We start from the raw sequence: 22402 nt of genomic DNA, 5'->3' as shown, positions 1-22402 counted from the left end.
TTTGACAATTAATTATTAAATAATGAATACGGCTGTATGGGCTTGAACCCTTTGCCTGACCTAATAATGGATGAAGAAACAAAAAAAATAAAGAATGTCGCAAACGTTAGAAAATTTCAGGAACCAACTTCACCCTGTTACTTTTGTGTCACAGTGATGCGCGCGCATCTTAAAATTTCACTCTCATCATTATTTTCATAACGAGCCGAGGTGTATGTGGTAACAAGCCTAAAGGTATATATGAACTTCCTTCCGCGGTGTTTCCGGGACGATACGACATGGGGTCCTTCAAAAAAACCGCGTACACCTTCCTTAAAGGCCGGCAACGCTCCTGTGATTCCTCTGGTGTTGCAAGAGATTGTGGGCGGCGGTGATCACTTAACAACAGGTGACTCGTACGCTCGTTTGTCCTCCTATTCCATAAAAAAAAGGTGTAGGTGGTGTACTTCAAAAAAAATGGTAGGTTTTTTTGGTTTGTCAGTTTGCTGTTAGAGAGAGTACGGCATTATATTTTTTACTTCTATCAAATTCAGTAATAAATAATTCGGAGCGAGCGACTAGTATTAAGAAATAAGTTTAAATCTTACATAGGCAAAGAGTGTTTTCGAATATCTGTATAGTCTGTTTGGAAGTCTTACCATTTTAGATGTTGGTATGTGAGCGACACCAGCTACAATGGCGTTGGGCGGAGTGCCGACTGGCATGTGGAAGGCCATGGAGCAGGCCAGGGTCGCCGGCACCATCAGGTAGCGAGGGTCCATATCCAAGGATCGCGCCTGTCAACAAACTTATCATTTAACACAATGGAATAAGTAATAAAAGGAGATGACCTGATCCTTAGGAGCAAATATTTAAAATCTCACCTATATATTTTTAAATTAAAGATAATATCAAACACATTGTTAAAAGTTCTACACGAACATAAAAAGGGCGAGGAAAAAAAATACACTTTATAATAAAATATCTTATTTTAATAATACGTCTAGATAGACTGTGTCAGCTGTGAACACGGCGAAAAAAATAGCGGCGAACTGTTAATACTTACAATATATCTTTAAAAATTAACAACAAAAGCAGGATAAGGTTTCTCCAACCACAACAAATAGCACTCGTTCACGAGCACGACAGATGACGTAGTATAGTTAGGCAAGCCTTATTATTAAGCCGTCGACCCTATTTTGCAGAATTGACTCGCCCCACGACGTCGCCACAATCAATGACATAACCGAGTATGATAATATAAACGAAAAACTGTATCAATAACAGTAACACTATCTCGTATGCCTCTAATGAAATCGGCATTCACACCCTTTTAAATTCTAGGTATGTGTCTTTTGCAATTATTACGAGAACTGTTCCGTCCAATTGATATTGACTGTCATAACTTCATTTTCAAACCACAAAGTGTCCAACTTAGGTTATATACGACTCATCTTCACCTTCTTGATGTATGGCGTGAGCCTCCAAGCGTTTTCAAGACGATACGACATAGGATAGCAACTCTCTTGTGGTTCCTGTGCATTTGCAAGAGAATGTAGGCGATTTCACTTACATTCGGTGACCCGTACACTCGTTTGTTCTCCTCTACAATAGCACCGCCCCGGATGTTCAGTGCACTATTATTATTTTTACAGCTATTTATTTATTCATTATAGACACATCAACAGCTATTGTACACTATACAAAAATAAGAAACATTGAACAGAATAGCCTCCTTACAGGTATGTACAGCTCTATTGTATTATTAAGAATAATGTAAGTACAAAAAACGGCTATTTTAAAGGCTAATTAATGTTAAAGATACAAATTATTTCTTATGTTAATTAAATCGAACCATACATTATAATTAAACAATAACGTAGTGTCTTGACATCTAGTCAAAACATTCACTGTCATGATATCGTCAGTGACATTAAGTGTAATCGTTAAGTGTGACCACGCGATTATTCTGTAACTATAACAGTTATCCAAAACCTTTAAACCGATATCGAAAGTGAGTAATATTGAATTCTTAGTAAGTAAAAATATTTTATGTTAGGAGTGATGTCCTTGTTGCGGATGACAATGATCTTTGTACAAATCTCATACTAAATGTATGGGAGTGTTTAATTTTGTTTGGATACATCTCATTTGATTTTTAAAAAGTTATTTTACTGATTAGGTAACGTACTTTCGATATATATCAGTTTAAAGTTTTTTGATATCTGTAATAGTTTCGGAATAATCACCTGGTCATACTTAATGAATACCCTGTATAAAGAATGCACAGCACAACTGGAGTGGATACTTCATTCATCCCAACGGATACTCCATAGGGAGTGCCGCTTGCGCCTCACTCTCCCCAAGGGAAGGTCGCCTTCGATGAAGGCTTAGAGGGCACCTGCTCAAAGCCAACCTCAGCTGGTGTTTAGTGGGTAGGTACTTACATTTTACGTGAGTCCCACATAACCAACGCAGCGTAAGTATGCATGAGCATTCACCACCTCCCTTCCGTCGTTATCTCGGAGGGTAGCCCTTTCCCTTTGTCTGGGCGCAATAAAAATAAAAACAACGGGAACGCCAGTTCCAATGTGTAGTGCTTCTTACTGAAGAACAGATGTTTCACGCGAGACAATACACTTACCATATTAGCTAACACGGGCAATATTAAATTGGCGATTGCCACGTTGGAGGTGAACTCGGTGATGAACTGTGTGACTAGCACCACCACAAGCAGTACTATAGCTGGATGGCAGCCATGGAGGCCATTCAGGGAGCTGCCGATCATGGACGAGAGTCCGGTTGCCTTGCTGCCTTCAGCTAGGGCGAAGCCTCCACCTGACAATCATTGAATAAATTATTTTTCCTTTTGACATTTTTTCGGCTATCGATTTTTAATTGTTACACAAACAACTGTAAGGTATTACTGCAAGAAACCCAAAAGGTTTTGTGTATTTTTGAACACCTTTAGAATCGTTGTCATTTGACACTCGACGAAACGAAAAAGCGAGACAATAAATGCGCCGTTGCCAGCTCTTATTTTTTAAAACTATTAATGTTGTCATTGCGCTGAATTTTGATTTCAACAATATGGATATCATATCCGAAGTTCTCGAGGGTATACAGATCGAATTTGGGATCATTTAGGAAATCCAAAATGGCCGCCGCGCAAAATGATTCCTAAAGTTAGTTTTACTTCAATCGGGCGTAAAGATTACCTACACGCACACACTTTTTTTTTTCTCTGTATTTTTGAACTTCAATGGGCTTCTTTTATATTTACCAGTAGGAGGCTAATTTGGACAGGAAGCCGGCAAGATTAAGGGAACCACAACGGCGCCTATTTCAGCCATTTCAGCCATAAAGCAGTTATGTGTAAACATTACAGTGTTTTGGTCTGGAGGGCCGTAGTTAGTGAAATGACTGGGCAAATGAGACTTAACATCTTATATCTCAAGGTGACGAGCGCAATTATAGTGTCACTCAGAATTTTTCGGTTTTACCATTAGCTTAACGGCCTGTTCGTTTCGTCCCTTATTGTCATAAAAAAAAACACGAGACCCTTAGCTGCAGCTCAATTAGCTCTCATATTCATAGTAAGAAACTGAAACGTTTTACTTAATTTGCTAAATGGTCATAATATATAAAATAAACCCGGCTTTCACAGTACAGGGCAAGTTTCAATAAATAATTGAAATGTTAATAAGTTTAAAAAAATCTGACTTTTAAAATACATTGACCACATATGTATTCCATTATTTCATGTTTTATACGGTCTTACAATTTAAAAAGTCAACAATTATTAAACGTTTTACAAAATTTTACTTTTCTGTATCATCATAAACTATCAAACCTGACCTTCTTCCATAGGCGAAAGCGGTATGAGTACTAAAAACTAGGCAAAAAAAAATATTCTGCTTAGAAATATTTTCAGACACTTTTTAGCACTTGTATGTGAAAGAGGCAGATTGCTTTTTTAGGATGCGTGACGTCACTGTGACCTGCCTCGGCTAAACTAAGTTGACCTTCATATTTGATTTACTTGTCATAACTCGTTATAACATCATAATATTATTTACGAAGACCAGTGTTATAAACCGATAGATACTAACCAAGCAGGAACAGTAGACCCCAGGGTATTTTCTCCTTCAAGATATTCCAGGTAACAATGCTTGGTGATGGTTTTGATTGTGCCAACTCCTCATCTGAAATGTGGACACATTTTATTGAATTATTTGATGAAAATAAGGATATCAACCCCACAGTTTGGTTTTCAAGTAGCTTTCTTCCACGTACTACAAAGCTGTGGTTTAAGCTTCCTTGTGCGGTGATTCCGGGACGATACGACATGGGTACCTTCAAAAAGCGCGTCCACCTGCCTTGAAGGCCGGCAACGCCCCTGTGATTCCTCTGGTGTTGCAACGTATGTGGGCGGCCGTGATCACCTACCTAACACCAGGTGACCCGTACGCTCGTTTGTCCTCCTTTTCCATAAAAAAAAATATTGGCGAACTAATTGTCGTTATTATTTAAAGTTTTGACAAGGCTACTTTTTTGTTTAAAATCGGCTGTTTCTTAATTTAATTTTAATTAAATATCATTCTTGGTGTGGGCTACCCATGAACACTGGAAGTTTAGGTGCTATGTTCGCGGGTTACAAGTATGGCTGTAATCTGTTATCTACTCTTTTGAGAGTAGCACAATACAAAGAAATGTGGGTACCCTTAACAGTTTCTAACTACCCAAAATTAGCTGTTACCTCTGTGAAATGATTTGCCCCCTCTTCATCATCATCATCAGCCGGAAGTCCTCTACTGCTGGACACAGGCTTCCTACAAAGAATTCCACGACGATTGGTCTTGCGCTGCCATCATCCAACGTATTCCGGCGATCTTGACCAGATCGTCGGTTCATCTTGTGGGGGGCCTACCAACACTACGTCTTCCGGTCCGTGGTCGCCATTCGAGGGCTTTACTGCCCCAACGGCCATCTGTTCGTCAAAATATGTGCCCTGCCCACTGCCTCTTCAGTTTCGCAATCATTTGGGCTATGTCGGTAACTTTGGTTCTCCTACGGATCTCCTCATATCTGATTCAATCTCGCAGGGAAACTCCGAGCATTGCCCTCTGAGAGACCATGGGCTTACTCATAAGGCCCATAGTTAGCGAACACGTCTGCGTACCGGAAGTCATCACTGGCAACACAAACTGGTTGAAAACCTTCGTCATCAGACACTGTGGTATTTGGGACGAGAAGTTTCAACGGAGCTACCCGAACGCTGCCGATCCGAGTTGGATTCTACAAGTGACCTCTTTCTAGAAATTGGACTAACTGGATTGTTTGTCCGAGGTAGACGTACTCGTCGACATTTTCGAGAGTAAAGTTCTCAATTGTTATGGGAGTAGGTGCGACATGGACATTTGGCATTTGCCCCCTCTTATACTTACAATATTAAAAAAAGACAACTTACATGATGATGAAGAGGAAAAGAACTTGATAAAATCGACAGACATCGGCAGTATGAACATCAGGATAACAATGAACATTGAAACGACGCCATCCTTCAGACGCCTGAAAGCAATAGATATTCATTATCATAATATTTATATAAATCCAGTGTCCTGATGTTTGTTTCCAGTGAACTCCTAAACTAATGAATGGATTTTCATTCATGGAGTGCAGTTTAGTCCACCTTGAGAGATACGATAGTTTTGATTTCGATTTGGGACCCAAATTTTTTTTTATTTCCAACATTTGTTTTGAATGGACATATTTTCTATGAGAGAATTTATTGACGTAGGTACGATTTGACAGTTCTGCTGTGAAACAATTTCATCATAACAACAGTGAGCATATTTTACGAAATAATTCTTGATAATAATTATTGACATATTCATAAAAAACAGTATTTTTTTATTGTGTAATGCCGGTTCAGCTAGTTTAAAATAAAATTGCACTTTTAAATATTTTTAAATGTCATTAAAAGATAACAGATTACAGTCAAAGAAAATAATTTCAATGATAATAAACGTGTTATACTTTAAATTTTTTACATAATATCATACGAGTGTTAAATATATATCCTACGTCTAGATAGAGCCTCTTGCTGTCAGGCAAGGCATGACAACAGGCCCAGTTTATTACTTTGGTGTGCTTGACAGCTACGTCTTACGATCGCGATACGTTGCCGAAATAGAGGTTAACAGGTGGCAATTATATCTAATTTACAACAATTTTTTTTTACTAATCAAAATTCGTATTAATTTAGTGTGACGTTTTAGTCTCTGTCAATTTGGTATTTAAGATATTTTGGAGACTGAGCGTTTGGAGATTAAATAAAACAACTGCTTGAGTAGTATATAGAATGTGAGGAATATAGGAATAACGCGGAGCATATGACTCGTCACGTGAGTATATCTGCGGTCTTCGAGAGAACGTGACGATACTTGTACTTCGATGGGATGACTACTGGTGATCTGCATGACTTGATGTACATTATGAAATGGTTCTTATAAGAGCTAATATTACGGTATATAAAATGATATGTTCTTTTAAGAACGAATCTTTCGGCATGCGCTATTACAGCTAATATGCACGATTTATATTTCTACGATCTATAATGCTACGAAGGTATTACGTTACAAGTTAGATATTAGACATTTGTATTAATTGATGTTATTAGCTACAATATCAATGCAATCTCTCTTACATGGTTGTGATGACGTCAGCCCAGCCTGGCATGAATCCAGGTTTCCTGAATATATACAGGATCACCGCCAGGATGAATAGACCGCCAGACGACTGAAACATACCACACACATTTGATATCTATACTAATATTATAAAGCTGCAGTGTTTGTTTGTTTGTTTGGACGCGCTAATCTCTGGTACTACTGGTCCGATTTGAATGATTCTTTCATTGTTGGGTAGTCCATTTATCGAGGAAGGCTATAGGTTATGTTTTTTTTTCAAAATTAGGGATCCGTAATAAAATTGCTATTTTGTAACACAAGGTGTAAAATCGAAAACCTATTTTTGCGTGCACTGCAAAAACTATTGACAATAGAACAAAATGATGTACAGGCTATAATATAGGCAATATTTTATTACTAATAAAACTATCGCTTGAATTATACTTTATATGGCAAAACAACGTTTGCCGGGTCAGCTATAAATTAATAATTCATTTGAGATAACTAGTAAGTAGTAAGCAGAGTTTGACGGACAGATTGCCGTTGGGGCAGTAAAGTCTCCGAATGGAGACCCCGTAGGTACCGGAAGACGCAGCGCTGGTAGGCCGCCCACAAGATAGTAAAACGATGTGGTCAAGATCGCCGGAATAGATTGACGAGGGCAGCGCAGGAACGATCGTCGCGGTCGTTGAAGTTCTTTGTCCAGCAGTGGACATCTTCCGTCTGATGTGAAGGACAATAGCTCACGTGGTGGACCTACATATTTACAATTGCAACAAAAATAAAATTCAGATTGCACAAGAACATTTTATTCAAGAACTACTTCTAATAAAAAAACAAAAACACGCGCTAAGTACACTACCTCACTGGTAGTGGAAACGTGCGCATATTATGACGATAACAACTTTTACAACTTTTTGAATGAAAAATCTTAGAAACGGTGGCTCGTAGGAAAAAGATTTTGATCAATTTTTATAGATAATTTTATGATCTATAATTTTTATCTGGGGCAGTTTTATGATAAAACTCATGGTTTTGCAGAAAATTGCGAAACCTCATTTTTTGACCTTTGACCTCGACTCAAATTTTTTCCATACACAGGAATGATGGGTAACATAATTTTTTTATTTATAATCTTGTTTTGAACAATTTTACTCATTTTCAGTTTATTGTGATTTTATGCACCTTCGAATGTCTAGATTGAACGGACTAAATTGATAAACTAAATCGTGTAGCTACCAATATCAAGGCGGAGTATAGTATGTCTTACTTCTAAATACTAAAAGACATAAAAGGCATTTATTTTCTCAAAATGGATTCCTTCAGAATTCTTTTTTATGTTATTTCTAATATACTAGAAACTACTACCGCTTCGGAAACAAATGGCGCTCTGAGAGAGAAGAAGCGGCGCAAGAAACTCTCCCAGCATTCTTTTTTTTTTGCGCTCTTTTTGATAAAATTTACAACATTGTACTGTCATTGCTATTCCAAAAAATAATCATAAACTAGTCCCAGGCTGTCACTGTAATCACTTAGATATTTAGCTGTGAAGTAATAGGATTTACGACAGAGCCATTTTTTAATAAGACATCTAAATTTATTTATAGATAATGCCTGAACTGTGGCTGGGACTTTATTATAAAAGTGTATACATTTACCCTTAAAGCTATTATGTATCTTATGAAGCTAGGTTGTAACGTGAAACCTTGGAAACAGTACTGTTCAGAAACGCAACACATCCTATTTTAAAACAATAAGGGACGAGACGAGCAGGACGTTTAGCTGATGGTAATTGATAGGCCCTGCCCAATACAATGCAGTGCCGTTCAGGATTCTTGAAAAATCCAAAAATTCTGAGCTGCACTACAATTGCGCTCTTTACCTTGAGACATAAGATGGTAAGTATCATTTGCCCAGTAATTTCACTAGCTACGGCGCCCTTCAGACCGAAACACAGTTATGTTTACACATTAGTGCCTCACGGCAGAAATTGGCGCCGTTGTGGTACCCATAATCTAGCCGGCATCCTGTGCTAAGGAGCCTCCCACTGGTGCTGTGAATTGAACCGAGGTCTCCGTGGTGTGAATCGATGGTTCAGCCTATTGCGCCACCACTTTCATCAGCTCTTTTCTTTTAAGTGTAACTAACGATTGTATTCATACTACGTAATTCATTTCTAAGGCTTAGATTAAGAATTGATCTCGCTGCGCTCCAACTAGATACCGCAGGCGTAGTCCCGAAGTGCGACAACTAATAGTACGCCCGTGTGGGCGTACTCGAGCTAGTATCGAACAACGTGTGGCGTTGACGTGCCACATGTTCTGTTCAAGTGTGCAAATAATTGAAACTAAAAAGCCGGGTTGCGTAGTAAAACTTTGTAATAATAATACTACAAGAAAATAAGGAACTTAATACCTATAATAAGTAAGTATTTTATTAATTTCACTGTAAATTTACTCAAAGCGTATGTTACAAAATTTAAATGATGATATTGAGTGTCAAGATGCAACTTACACCAGCATCTAATAGTTGCCGTAAAAAAAAAGCTATTGTTCTAAGGCAGTGCGGTATCTAATTGGAGCGCTATCTATGTTCTAAGGTACCTTTTCATGAAAAGTTACTGGTCCCAGATTCTTGTACTGTTCCCGGATAACCTTCATCGTGTTTAATGATCCAGAAGAGGCAGCATTTACCTTCCTCGCCGCTTCACTGTTTGGCCTTCAAGTGAGAAATAGCGTCATAAATATTAATAATTATCCTTAAACTACTATGACTGAAACAAATAGCGGAAAACCAAATATCCTAGAATTGAATAGTATGAGGATATTGTCGAGTTACTGACGGCAATTACTTCGTATTGTGGTCAAACAAACTGATAACTCAGATAATTGAGTGACGGGAAATAACTAGGGTAAAGTGACCGGTTTCGTACTACCAAAGATAAACCTAATATTTGTTTCATTAAACTATATTATTTTAGTTTTTTTTATGAGAATAAGGGACGATACGAGCAGGACGTTCAGCTGATGCTAATTGATAAGCCCTGCCCATTACAATGTAGTGCCGCTTAGGATTCTTGAAACACAAAAATTTTCAACGGCACTACAACTGTTAATAATTTAACATAAGCTATTAAGTCTTATTGCCAGCAATTTCACTAGCTACGGTGCCCTTCAGACCGAAACACAATAATGCTTACACATTACTGCTTCACGGCAGAAATAGGCACCGCTGTGGTACCCATAATCTAGCCGGCATCCTGTGCAAAGGGGCCTCCGACTGGAAGTTGTAGTAAATATTTGTAACAAAATATTTATTTTTCATTTGATTGGTTATTTAGTTTCATGTTTAATAATATTATAGTACGCTTCTAATGATGTCTGCATTAATATACATATTTTACTTATGGAGTGAGAGGACAAACAAACATGTGGGGCATCTGACCTAAGTGATCCCTACCGCCCACGCTTTCTTGCAACACCAGAGGATTACCGGCAGCCTTTTTGGGTTATCCTTGGCAGAAAGCAGAATTGTGACCTCTCTAGAATATGACAGGTGGCCCAAACGAGAACTCTTACTTAGGGAGCCAGTACCACCCTGGAGTGTTTTAAAAGGAGTTCGTTGGATTGGCCGCCCATGCTCAACATTAGGCAATATGGAAAAATTACAGGCCGCTGCTATATTTTTATTACTACTTAAATCTATATATCTACAATAATTATTAATGCTCTAATAGATAATTAACTGTTTAAACATTTGGTATTATGATGTGTAATATAACAGGATGTTCATAAGCAGATTACGAATCGAAAATCGCACAGATAATAATAAAGCTTAATTTAGTAACAATTAAGTAATGAAATATATTTACAACGTTAATAATGTTATTTTATATTTCATTGTAATTAATTTGTATCAAATTTTTAAGTTGGTAAGTTACTACCTTCTATGACGCAATGCTTTTCATTCGCTATTATCGGAAAAACATAACAATATAACAATGCATGATTTACGTAAAATATGTTTAGTTCTAAAACATTATTAAATTATATCGTTTCATGAAAATAGGAAAAATGTTTGATGACACTGTTTTTTTAAGTTTTTGAGTTAACCTAGTTCCTATGTCAAGATTTACTGGAGAAAGAGTGGCTCACCTGAAGAGTCCCATAAAAGTGACCTGGAGGGAGATCCACACTAGCAGTTGCATCAGCAACATTGGAGGTGTACTGTACGCCATGAACCAGAAGAAGTCCACGGATCCTGATACCTCTGGGAACTCGCTATGAAAAAAATACTGATTTAATCTAAATTACCAACTTTATGTGAAACCCAATTAATTACATTTTCGAAAAAATTTCAAAATTAAAATGAGCCTTTTGAATTAAGTAGGTATAGAAGTTACTAATGGGAAAAATATGATAAATTCTAGTCATTTTCGCAATAGAACAGACAAATGTTAAACTCGCGTCAGGACACGTGACCTGATCGAACATTCGTAAGACAGTCGTTGAAATTATGTATGAAAGTTGATTTTTTTTAATGTAAAATAATTTTAATATAAGTAGTTCTAAAGTTTTATTACTTTATTTTATGTGATATAAATTATCATTCTTGTGTACGATAGCGCACGATAAATATAAATGAGTATTGTATTAAACCACATAAATGCTAGTACTTTTATACTAATAAATAAAGCAATTCGTGCGAAATTATTCCCTAACCATTCCAAAACATTCAAAAATGCACAACGTTAATGTTAAAGTGTCCATTTCTGCCATCATACCCGGGGAGCAACCCGTGTTTTTGATTTGTATTTTAAAAGATGAAATTAAACCTTACGAGTCATATATTCCTTTAAATGCAGAATTAGTAGCTGTGCCAACAAGAGTTCCACATCCTCCCAACGTAGACGCGTATGCGATGCTGAGGTAGTAACAAATTGTGATGTCGCTTGGTATTGGAGACCTGAAAGTTAAATTAATATTTTTAATAATACTAGTTACCTTTTTAGTAGGATGCAGGTAAGTAAGAGTATTAGTCTCTGCCCAATGCGCCGCAATGATTTTGGTTGCATTTCATATCAATTAAAGAAACTTTGATGAGTAGGAATATTTAGATAAAAAAAAAACAAATGTAATATTATGTTGTGTTATGTACTCGGTTGATTAGCTTCCAACATGTGACCCTTATAATCATTATAATAAAAATACTTAAACAAAAATCACAAAGATGATTTAACGAAAAAACGATTTACGTTTTACGTGGTTCATTGCGGTATCTTTTTAAATTCCTGTAATACTTACTCTTCTTCTGTATTTTTCTTTTGTTCTATAACAGCCTTCGAGTCCTTTCCATTTTCTGCCCCAGTCCCTTTTTTCTTATTAAGATACACATCTCCAAGCCCTTGCTGCAAGAATTAATATTAAGTAAGTATGCCTACGGGATTAATTGGTATTTTTTGAATGCACGTAAGGCTATTAAGCATTTTGGGAAGAGTAAATTAATAAAAATTACTTGTGTAAGAAGTTATACATCTTTGACAAAAAATAAATATCTCACTGTACATTTATACACAAATGGTTTAGAGTTGCTTAACCTGGCGTGTCCCGACGACGCAAATATACGTCTTACAGCGACAATATGGCCGCAGCAAAAGGGACTATTTCAAAAATACATAAAATCAAACTGTACAGTAGTGAAACGTCTTGCTTATCATAGTTACCTGTTGTTGTGTATTGACAGTGTCACTTACTAAATGAACACATAGAATTTAGACATCACACGATATTACATAAAGATTTATCGACTAACTGCATGGTGTCGGAAAATCATGAAAAGTTCATCGTGTTAATCATAGAGTTGATACCTGTTCAAAAACTTCTAAGATAGCCTCAACAATTGGCACCATCATGGTTGTTGCGGCAGCGTTGGAAACCCACATCGATATAAACATGGTTACAAATGTTAGACCAAGATTCAATCTGAAAGAATGAGACTTGATTATAATTGTAATAAATATCTTACGAAAAATTCAAATCAATTAATAAATAACCAGGAACATATATCTCATTATAATAAAACTGACGACTTGCCGGAAAAAAATGGCAAATAAAACTAGTTATGTTTATTTTCCCACCTTGGTCACACAATGCAGCAGACAACTCGTATTTTTTTATGTTTACCTACTTTTAAAATTTATTTATTTGGTATTTAAAATTAACAGCAACACGCAAATATATAATTAACTATCTGACCCAGTAAACCTTGTATTGCCATCATAGTTAGCAACTGTAGTTAATCTACGTACCAACTATAGGTAGCTAAAAGTAAGTTTGTTTTTTAACTCCTGAGAAAGTTAGAAAGATACAAAAATTCTAATTAGTTATTCATTTTAAACTATTCTTTCAATGTGATTTTGAACGACGGGGGACACATCAGAGGAAAAACAAAATTGTTGTTTTTATTTAATTCCGATAATTTTCATATTAATTCACCTTTTAAACCTTCTCTGGACTTCCACAAATAATTCAAAACTAAAATTAGCCAAATCGTTCCAGCCGTTCTTGAGTTTTAGCGAGACTAACGAACAGCAATTGATTTTTATATTGTATAGATATATAAACGTCGATATAAAATCTGAACTAATGCACAAGATAGTATATTGTAATTAAATAGCTATGGTAAATAGCTTCGTTGGCGTGTAATTTTAATTTAGCATGTAATCTGTGAAATTAACAGTTTTTCTTATAAAACTGATTCATCCAATTGCAAAACAGCGTCTGAATCTAATGATTCCCTAGTAATTGTAATTGCAACACACTGCTCCATCAAATGTTTAGAATATCTGCACTAGTGTCACGATATCAGTTTAGTTAGTTCAGTACCAGTGGGAGCCTCCTTTGCACAGGATGCCGGCTAGATTATGGGTACTACTACAGCGCCTATTTCTGCCGTGAAGAGTGTTTCGGTCTGGAAGTAGTAGTGAAATTACTGGGCAAATGAGACTTTACAACGTATGTCTCAAGGTGACGAGCGCAGTTGTAGTGAATTTTTGGGTCTTTCAAGAATCCTGAGCGGCACTGCATTGTAATGGTTAGGGCGTATCAATACCATCAGCTGAACGTCCTGGTCGTCTCGTCCCTTATTTTCCTTAAAAAAAGTTTATACGGAAACGTTTTAGTGTTACGATGAAATCGCATCATTAGTTTGTACGATGCCTTGCGAAAAATTCTTACGATCTTTACCTTCTATGAGAACATCCAACAACCTGCACTGTCCACAAAGCCACCCGCTTGGGTAGTTTTGAGTGCTGCACCCCCGCTGCTATCATCAGACCTCCCATGAACATCATGTTCGTTTCTTTCATATATGCAGCACACGTCTTATCAGAGTCCAAGATGCCCAGAGCGGGGAATAATACTATTGGTAACATTGATGTCACTGGCAGTGGTAATAATTCCAACACCCAATAAGTAGCCATAATAAGTACGACATACATGCATTTGAATGCCTGAAAACATAATAGTTGGTACATAATAATGTTTGATTTAGTACGTACTTTTATATTATATTTTTATTTAATATTAAAATAGTATTAATATGTATAATTTATTTAGAATATGGCTTTGGATATGCGAGAATCCCTCATTCTTGGTGTGTGTGAGAGACAGAGTGTGCACCTACCTATGTTTGAAAAAATGCGTGAATTATTCTTTAAGATGTATGCACTTGTATGTGTATAGGACGTCTGAGTTAATACAATAATTTAAGTGTTTATATTATGAGTCAAAGTTTATGAAAGTGCTTTAGTATCTGCAGAATAATTTATTTTATCCAACCTAGTTACTAGCATGACTGTATATGTTTATTCTAAGGATTTATCCGGTTGTAATCCAAGGCTAAGTGAGTAAGTATTATTCGTCTTTTTGAAAAAAAAATGCATTGTAATAACATATAATTATCTAGCAAAAGATAATTACTAATTTTATGAAGATTTGTCTCATATCTTAAGTGCGTATTTTTAATAAAAATCAAAATCACATTTTAACTACCAATGGTACCGAAATTGTGATGCTTACCTTAAAAGATTCAGAGTTGGCATTTAATATGGGTATAGGCAATAGAATGAGAGGCGTTATTACTACGATCAGAGCTTTCCAATAAATAGAAACAAATAAATTGATTCTTTGCCATATCGATGCACTCGTCCTCGGTATTGAGAAGTAATATGTTGTACCACTGCAATGCACATATAAAAAAGATTAAGGGAGAAGAAGTTTTCTGATTTCATACAACATAATATAATAAAGATTAAAAATAATGTGCAAAAAATAATATTAACAAATGATATCCGGAGTAGAACGTACACTAAACTTGCTGAGATCACATAAGTATAATTTTTCTTTATAAATAAGCGAATACGACAAATCCATAATTTTTTTAAACTTACCGTCCATCATCTGGAACGCCATTTTCTACAGCGGCAGACATTTTAAGGTTTACTTCTTTTACCTTCTTAGAAAAGTCTACCACATTCTCCAATTACTCTGCAAATGAAAAATAATAACGCTGTTAAGAATTTCCATGATCCTAGAAAAGTCAATTCTACTTCTGTCAATTAATTCAAAAATCATACATATTATTGCTCCTAAATAATAATAACAGCGTGAAACGAATCGTTAACAGTCGTTTCATAAAGTGTCAAAAAAATATGTCAATTAAATGTCATTTGTCAAATTGACAAGAGAGTATATATTGTCAAAAATAATTCATAATATTTATTATTTTGTTTATACTTTATAATCTAGATTTAAAAGGCGACGAAAGAATAATAATAATCATAGAAATTTAAAAAGCATAGTTAATTTATAATAAAATTGTGGAAAAGTGAGAACACCTTCAACTTGAACTAATGTCTAAGCAAGCAACAAAATCATCGCCTGGAGGTAAGTAAACTAAATTATTCATTTGTTGTTTTTATTCGAATTATCTATTAAACTAATAGTTATTATAGATCTAAGAGCAAATATTTCAACAATTTATATTCCTTAGAATATAATAACTGGGATTACTTATACACTTTTATTAATTTCCATTATATTTCTTATTTGTTTATTTCGCATCTGTTCGATGTTTTTACTCTCAATTAGGATACATTATACATATTTTAAAATGTGTTGATACAGTTAACAATCATTTTTAAAATAACACTACACTGCTACTATTGTTATGTATCTACTTACTAAAATAATTTTATGGTTACTTCAAGGTTATGTTTTCCTCAAATCAAATATAAAGATCTGTAATTTATATTTATGGAAGTGATCTTCACCCACTACTCCTGCGTTTCGAGGAGAATCACAGCACTATTATCAGCCATTTAGTAAAGTATATGTATTTTATTTAAAAGTACCCTGTCATATCATCCTGGAAACTCATTCCACAGTTTGGTTGCATGTGGAAAAAAATTTCATTGAAAAACACTCCATAGAGGAACACTGGTGTTCCAGATCATGGAGCCCAATTTGATACCCAAATTGAGGAATGCATGCACAGTCGGAATGAATGTATGTAATACAAAATCTCAACCAATCCAGTCAATATTTTGAAATGAATTGAAATTTGTCAATGATATAATATATTATGTTCAGTAATGGTAAATAATATACCAGTTTTTTTAATAATTTTAGTATAAATGTATATGACCCGGCAAATGTTGTTTTGCCATATAAAGTATAATTCACGCGATAGTTTTATAAGTAATAAAATATTGCCTATATTATAGCCTGTACATCATTTTGTTCTATTGTCAATAGTTTTTGCAGCGCACGCAAAAATAGGTTTTCGATTTTACATCTTGTGTTACAAAATAGCAATTTAATTACGGATCCCTAATTTTGAAAAAAAAAACATAGCCTTCCTCTATAAATGGACTACCCAACACTGAAAGAATCATTCAAATCGGACCAGTAGTACCAGAGATTAGCGCGTTCAAACAAACAAACACTGCAGCTTTATAATATTAGTATAGATAAGTATACTTGTAATATTTAATTAAAAATATATCAACTTAAATAAAATGATGCAGATAGTTTAACAGGTATAGTAAATAGTAAGTTTTATCTTTCAACTCAGTAAGGGTGTAGGTTTTCAGTGAAAATGGATAGACATAATATTTCTTGACTTATAGAGGTTAAGCATAGCAAAGTTTCACACACCTGTAAATTAATAACCTTGTTTATGTCTTTACATCCAATATTATTTTTCTCTTTTAGGAATATTGATTGTGTGATCATACACATTCTACTCTTTTTTGTATCTATTGGTAGAAATAAGACAGAAATGGCAGTTGCTTTTACAGGGTCAGTCTATTCTCTATGTTAAATTTTCTTCAGTAAATAATCTGTTTTTCTGTGTCTTTAATATTAAACTTAAGAACGGTGTAGGGAATAAAAGATCATACTTGGTCTTTTAAAGATTTTTATGGAAACAGGTGGGGAGGTATTCACATGGTATTAAGTGATCAATTAACTTGCAAAACCAAAGAAATTTCAAGCTTTGAATAGGCCTTGATAACTCCATAAAAATATTTGGTTGTATGTCAAAAAACAGTTTTAAGTAGTAAGTAGTTAATATGGTTGCTATTGTAAATTCTATAACACATATTTGCTAAAAAATAACAATTATATTAAATCTTATTATTGTTAAAAAAATCTAGTGTGTAAATTATAATGCCACATTGAATGCCCATATATTTTTATTATCATTACGATATGAACAAGATGTTCACCTGATGTTGTGGATACGGTCTGCCCATTACTATGCAGTGCCACTCACATTATTGAAAAACAAAATTATGGGGTTTTAGCAATTGCACTTGTGGATTTGTGATAGTATGTTGATCTAATTAGCTCAGTAACTTCACTAGTTATGGCGCCTTTCAAACGGAAATACATATTATGCTTGTACACTACTGATTATTGCTAGAAGAAAACCTGGCCTAAAATAATTTCTGACTGTAACTGTATATGGTCCGACTTATAGAATTATTAACATTTGTTTAACCTAACTATCCATCTCTATTCTGTGGTTTAACTGTATGAAATTTATTCAAACAAACATTGCTTATTACTATATTAACTATACTATATTAACTATACTATATTAACTATCATTACGGGGAAGTGTACCAGGTGATCAGATCAATATGGGGAAGCGTCCAAAGTAAACTGGCAGCATTTCCGCATTGGATAGCTAGGCTGATCCATTGATTGAACAAACTGCCAGCGATTGGATTTCCAATAGCCCGATTGAGCAGCATAGATAGTACTTTGTACATTATCCACACCTCTAGGCCTCACGGACTGAGCTATTGTATGATTATATGAATTTTATACGTACATGCCATTACATAACTTTGCTCAAGCAAGTTAACACAGCCTTGGAATATCAATTTCATATTTATTCTAGCAAGACCGTATAATAATATAAACAATGATATTAATTGGAAGTTATTGCAATGTCAGTAGTATTATTATTACGCGTTATTTTGAACACACAATGTTGTGTTCGGCATAAAGACGTACATTGAGGCGCCACTTGCGTCACAAGAATAGAGGAAGTCAAAGAAATACTCGACAATAAATTGGAATTAGTTTGCACTGGCGGCTTTTGACCATAGGACGATATTGCCAGTAAGGTCAATGAGGGAATCTGTTACGAATGGCTATTAATGTTATTTTGATTATGCATATTGCGAGGTATTGCGTCACATTGTGTTATGTTACTCGAGCATTTTCCGGTTATGAATATATAATAAATAAATACCAATAGGATTATCTTATTGCAATGATTTGCGGATTATAGGTACGTTTTGTATCAACATAGGCAAATGCCAATCCTCCGTGCTTTCGTTACTGTTTTCAACAGACTTAAATAAGAAAGTTCATATAAAGTTACTAGCTGACCCAGCAAACGCTGTATTATTATTTAGTAGAAGCAACCGATTCTCAGACTTACCAAAATCGTACTACAATTATTGTATTCGATTGCCATCTTGCAACCCTATAGCGGATATGTGGATGGAATAGAATAATATAAAAATCGCGATACAAAAATAGTTATAGATCGTAGAAGGGCGAAAAATATAAGTTGTATCTATTTTTTAATGCTGAATCATAATATAATAAAAAATTGTCAAAAAATATGAAAAAAAATTTAGGGGGATGAAAAATAAATGTTGTTCGCTTCTCAGACCTACCCAATATCAACACAAAATTTCAAGAGAATCGGTCAAGCCGTTTCGGAGGACTTTAACTACAAACACCGCGACACGAGAATTTTATATATTAGATATCTGAGAATAAACCAAGAATATGCAAAATGTTGACTATGTCGCTGACTATACTGTTGAGTCTCATTCACCAACAAGTGCTCAGCGCGTGTAAAAAAACTTTTTTTTTTCAATATAATAAAGATGTTCGCGCGTCATCAGGGCGAGCCCCTTGAATATGATTAATTAAATAAACATTATTACTACGTAGTTAATTGTTAACTACGTGCGCCATTTTACACACAATTAATCACCTCTGGCCTTTGCCGTAGCGCAGTTGAAAGAATTTTATGTCAAACTTTTATGGCCTTAGCATACAGTATTGGCTTCATTAGAATTATATTAAAGAATAAGAGCCCTGGAGATTATATTATGACAAACGAAGAGTTTTCTTCCGAGTTTTATTGCCTTATGTAATAAAGAACACTTTTAAAGGATTAACACGCGTGTAACTGTATTTTTACATTAGTTTTAGCGTAAAAGTTAATTTTTTATTATTATTTTAGATAACCTGTCGTTTCGCGACCTTTTCAGAGATTGTTTGCAGGGGATTGGGGACGGGGACATGTTTTGAAAAGGTCACGAAACGTCGGGTTGTATAAAATAATAATAAAACATGCAACTTTCATGGAAAAAGTGTAAAAGACAGTTAAAATTTCACGTGGTTAAATTCCTTAAAAAGTGTTTTATTTAAATGTGTAAGAAATAATTTAAGAATTCTGTTAATTTATACTAAATTAATTTATTAAATTAGTGTACCACTCGCGTTAGTCAAACAAAATAGTATGGGCAAGTTAAGCTTTTCTCTTTCTCGCTTTTTAGGGTTCCGTAGCCAAATGGCAAAAAAAACGAAACCCTTATAGATTCGTCATGTCTGTATGTCCGTATGTTACAGCCACTTTTTTCCGAAACTATTAGAAGTATTCTGTTGAAACTTGTGAAGTAGATGTATTCTGTGAACCGCAATCAGATTTTCACACAAAAAAGTAAAAAACCAACAAATATTGGTGGTTCCCCATACTTAGAACTGAAACTCAACAATTTTCTATGGATAGGTCTTCAAAAATGATATTGAGGTTTCTAATATCATGTTTTTCTAAACTGAATAGTTTGCGCGAGAGACACTTCCAAAGAGGTAAAATGTGTAACTGCTAAAATAAGAGAATGATAAAACTAAAAAAAAATTATGATGTACATTACCATGCATACTTCCACCAAAAATTGGTTTGAACGAGATCTAGTAAGTAGTTTTGTTTTAATACATCATAAATCGTATTATCAATAACTTAATTATTAATACACTATTATTAAAACATCGATCAAAGTTACAACGAACTGCGAGAACTTTTGTATTCTGTTACTGCCTGCTACGGAACCTTTAATGGGTGAGTCCGACTCGTACATGGCCGCTTTTTAATGTAAAGATCACCTCCGTCCAGGCCTTTTGGCCACATCAATTCTTTGGTTATTTGATGATCTTGTCCGTATGGTGCTAAACTTAAAAACTTACTTAGGTAACTTCAAATTTTTACCCGTCTACGATCAACACCTATTTTTGTATCGCGATTTTAATATTATTCTATTCCATCCACAGGTACGCACCTTGCAACTCTATTGTTGCAAGATGGCAATCGAATATAATGTAGTACGATATTGTACGATACGATACGATAAATTTTATGAACGATATATTTTTATGGTCTGAGAATCGATAGTCATCTATTTTTTATAATCCATATATTGATTTTTTTTTATTACTTTATATGGCAGTACAACGTTTGCTGGGTCAACTAGTATATTTATAATATTCAAGTAGAAAATATACAGTGGAAATGAAATTGAAAAAAAATATATTTACGTAAACTTACATGCTTAAATGTTCACTAGTGCGCAAAAGCGTCAAAAAGTTAATTACGTAAGTATGTAATTAAAAATACGTCAGTGGATGCTACAGGGTCGCAGAGACTCGTGATATGCATGGTACCGTACTACAAACTTCTTTATCCTCAATATATTACTTAATATTATAGTAACTATTCCCATTAAAACAGTTTTTATATATGTCTTGAATATTTATTGAAATTATTTGAGTTTTCTTTAGTGTTACATCCGCCAATATTTGTCTTTAAACAATTGGACACGTGTTTCGCCTCTACACGACGCATCCCCAGGACGTGTTCTCTCGCCAAAATCTGGCACGAGACTCGTGTCGAATTGTTTAAAGACAAATATTGGCGGAATTAACACTAAAGAAAACTTAAATCATTTGTATGATATGTCTTGAATGTTTTGTCAGGCAATTCTGTTATTGTCGTGGGGAGCGGCAGTTAGTGATTACTGGCGCCTATTAAGGCGACACTAAATGCTAGCGATCTTGAGCGATATGAATTCACGGCTGCCGGCTCGCCATCTATGTAACAAAGCCAATATTTTCAAAATTCTTGCGTGGAAAATAGTTTATTTGCTTACAATCCTAGTTATTCACTACTAATCTGAATAAATGTACCTACATAAAAAAGTAAAACCTATAAGAATAACTTTTCTGAGAGTAGTACTAAAAAAATACGTCCTGCCATGCCAAAAAACTTGTTTAACTGCAAAGAAAAGTGGTAGTTCAAAAAGACTCGGGAGTGTGAACTATAACCAACAGCAGGCATTAGCAACCTACAGACAAGACTCAAGCATATGTGTAACAGGATTAAGTAATGTTCATAGCTCGAAATGCTATATTTTCACCACAAAATTTGTATAAAAATACCATGTTTGCGTGTTTTCTGCCTACTCTTCGCCTTAAGGTTGCTGAACCAGAGGAACGATGAATGTCTTGCTGTATTGCATAACATTTTATCCACATAACTAACGTCAGGTATTGGCAGGTGTACGCTCAATATCAGATACTCGTCACACGACCGCTTTCATATAATATGATCTCTAGTCTACGATTATTTAGAAAACAGATTTAATGTAATCCGTAAAAGAATTCCCAGTCTGTATATACCATAACGTCGAAAGTAGGAAATTAATTAAAATAATACATTGGGATTAACAGTTAAGGATTTCGTCTGAATCTACAAATTATTTATTAAATCGGCAAAAAGATATCACTACAGTCTGTCTGTTCGCGATAAACTCAAAAACTACTGCATCTATCTTCACGCTGTTTTCACCAATGAACAGCGTGGTTCTTGAAGAGGGTATATGGAATATAATTTATCAAATTTTTGTATACATTTTTGTATATATTAATGAAATTTGTTGGAGATGTCGGAACAAATAAAAGTTAGTAAGTTGAAAACGCTGTCTAAACCCTTTGTGATAAACAAAATAATGTATGGTGGAATTGTGTATCTTACATAATTCTACAGAAAAGTCCGCGATGGCATATGTCTATCTCTTAAAG

At 34.8% G+C, this 22402-nt stretch overlaps 2 protein-coding genes across 2 annotated transcripts in view; one reads left to right on the top strand and one right to left on the bottom strand.

Annotated features, from left to right (window-relative positions):
• The window catches only part of LOC126969723 (protein I'm not dead yet), a 76665-nt gene that overhangs the window by 5660 nt on the left and 48603 nt on the right, over positions 1-22402 (bottom strand). Inside the window, exons 2-14 of the mRNA XM_050815277.1 lie at positions 15121-15217; positions 14750-14909; positions 13916-14181; positions 12538-12652; positions 11975-12078; positions 11511-11636; positions 10826-10951; positions 9275-9389; positions 6689-6780; positions 5450-5550; positions 4092-4184; positions 2624-2817; positions 639-776 (exon numbers count right to left, since the gene is read on the bottom strand). Of these exons, the coding sequence (XP_050671234.1) occupies positions 639-776; positions 2624-2817; positions 4092-4184; positions 5450-5550; positions 6689-6780; positions 9275-9389; positions 10826-10951; positions 11511-11636; positions 11975-12078; positions 12538-12652; positions 13916-14181; positions 14750-14909; positions 15121-15161 (1671 nt within the window). The 5' untranslated portion in view covers positions 15162-15217. The remainder of the gene's footprint in view (positions 1-638; positions 777-2623; positions 2818-4091; positions 4185-5449; positions 5551-6688; positions 6781-9274; positions 9390-10825; positions 10952-11510; positions 11637-11974; positions 12079-12537; positions 12653-13915; positions 14182-14749; positions 14910-15120; positions 15218-22402) is intronic.
• Positions 15447-22402, top strand: part of LOC126969731 (GPI transamidase component PIG-S) — an 89727-nt gene continuing 82771 nt past the window's right edge. The window contains exon 1 of the mRNA XM_050815289.1: positions 15447-15616. Within this exon, the coding sequence (XP_050671246.1) occupies positions 15583-15616 (34 nt within the window). The 5' untranslated portion in view covers positions 15447-15582. The remainder of the gene's footprint in view (positions 15617-22402) is intronic.

The sequence above is a fragment of the Leptidea sinapis genome, chromosome 19 (assembly GCF_905404315.1).
Source record: "Leptidea sinapis chromosome 19, ilLepSina1.1, whole genome shotgun sequence".
Taxonomy (NCBI): Eukaryota; Metazoa; Arthropoda; class Insecta; order Lepidoptera; family Pieridae; genus Leptidea; species Leptidea sinapis.
The sequence above is the reverse complement of the archived record's forward strand: the minus strand, read 5'-3'. Positions and strand labels throughout refer to the sequence as shown.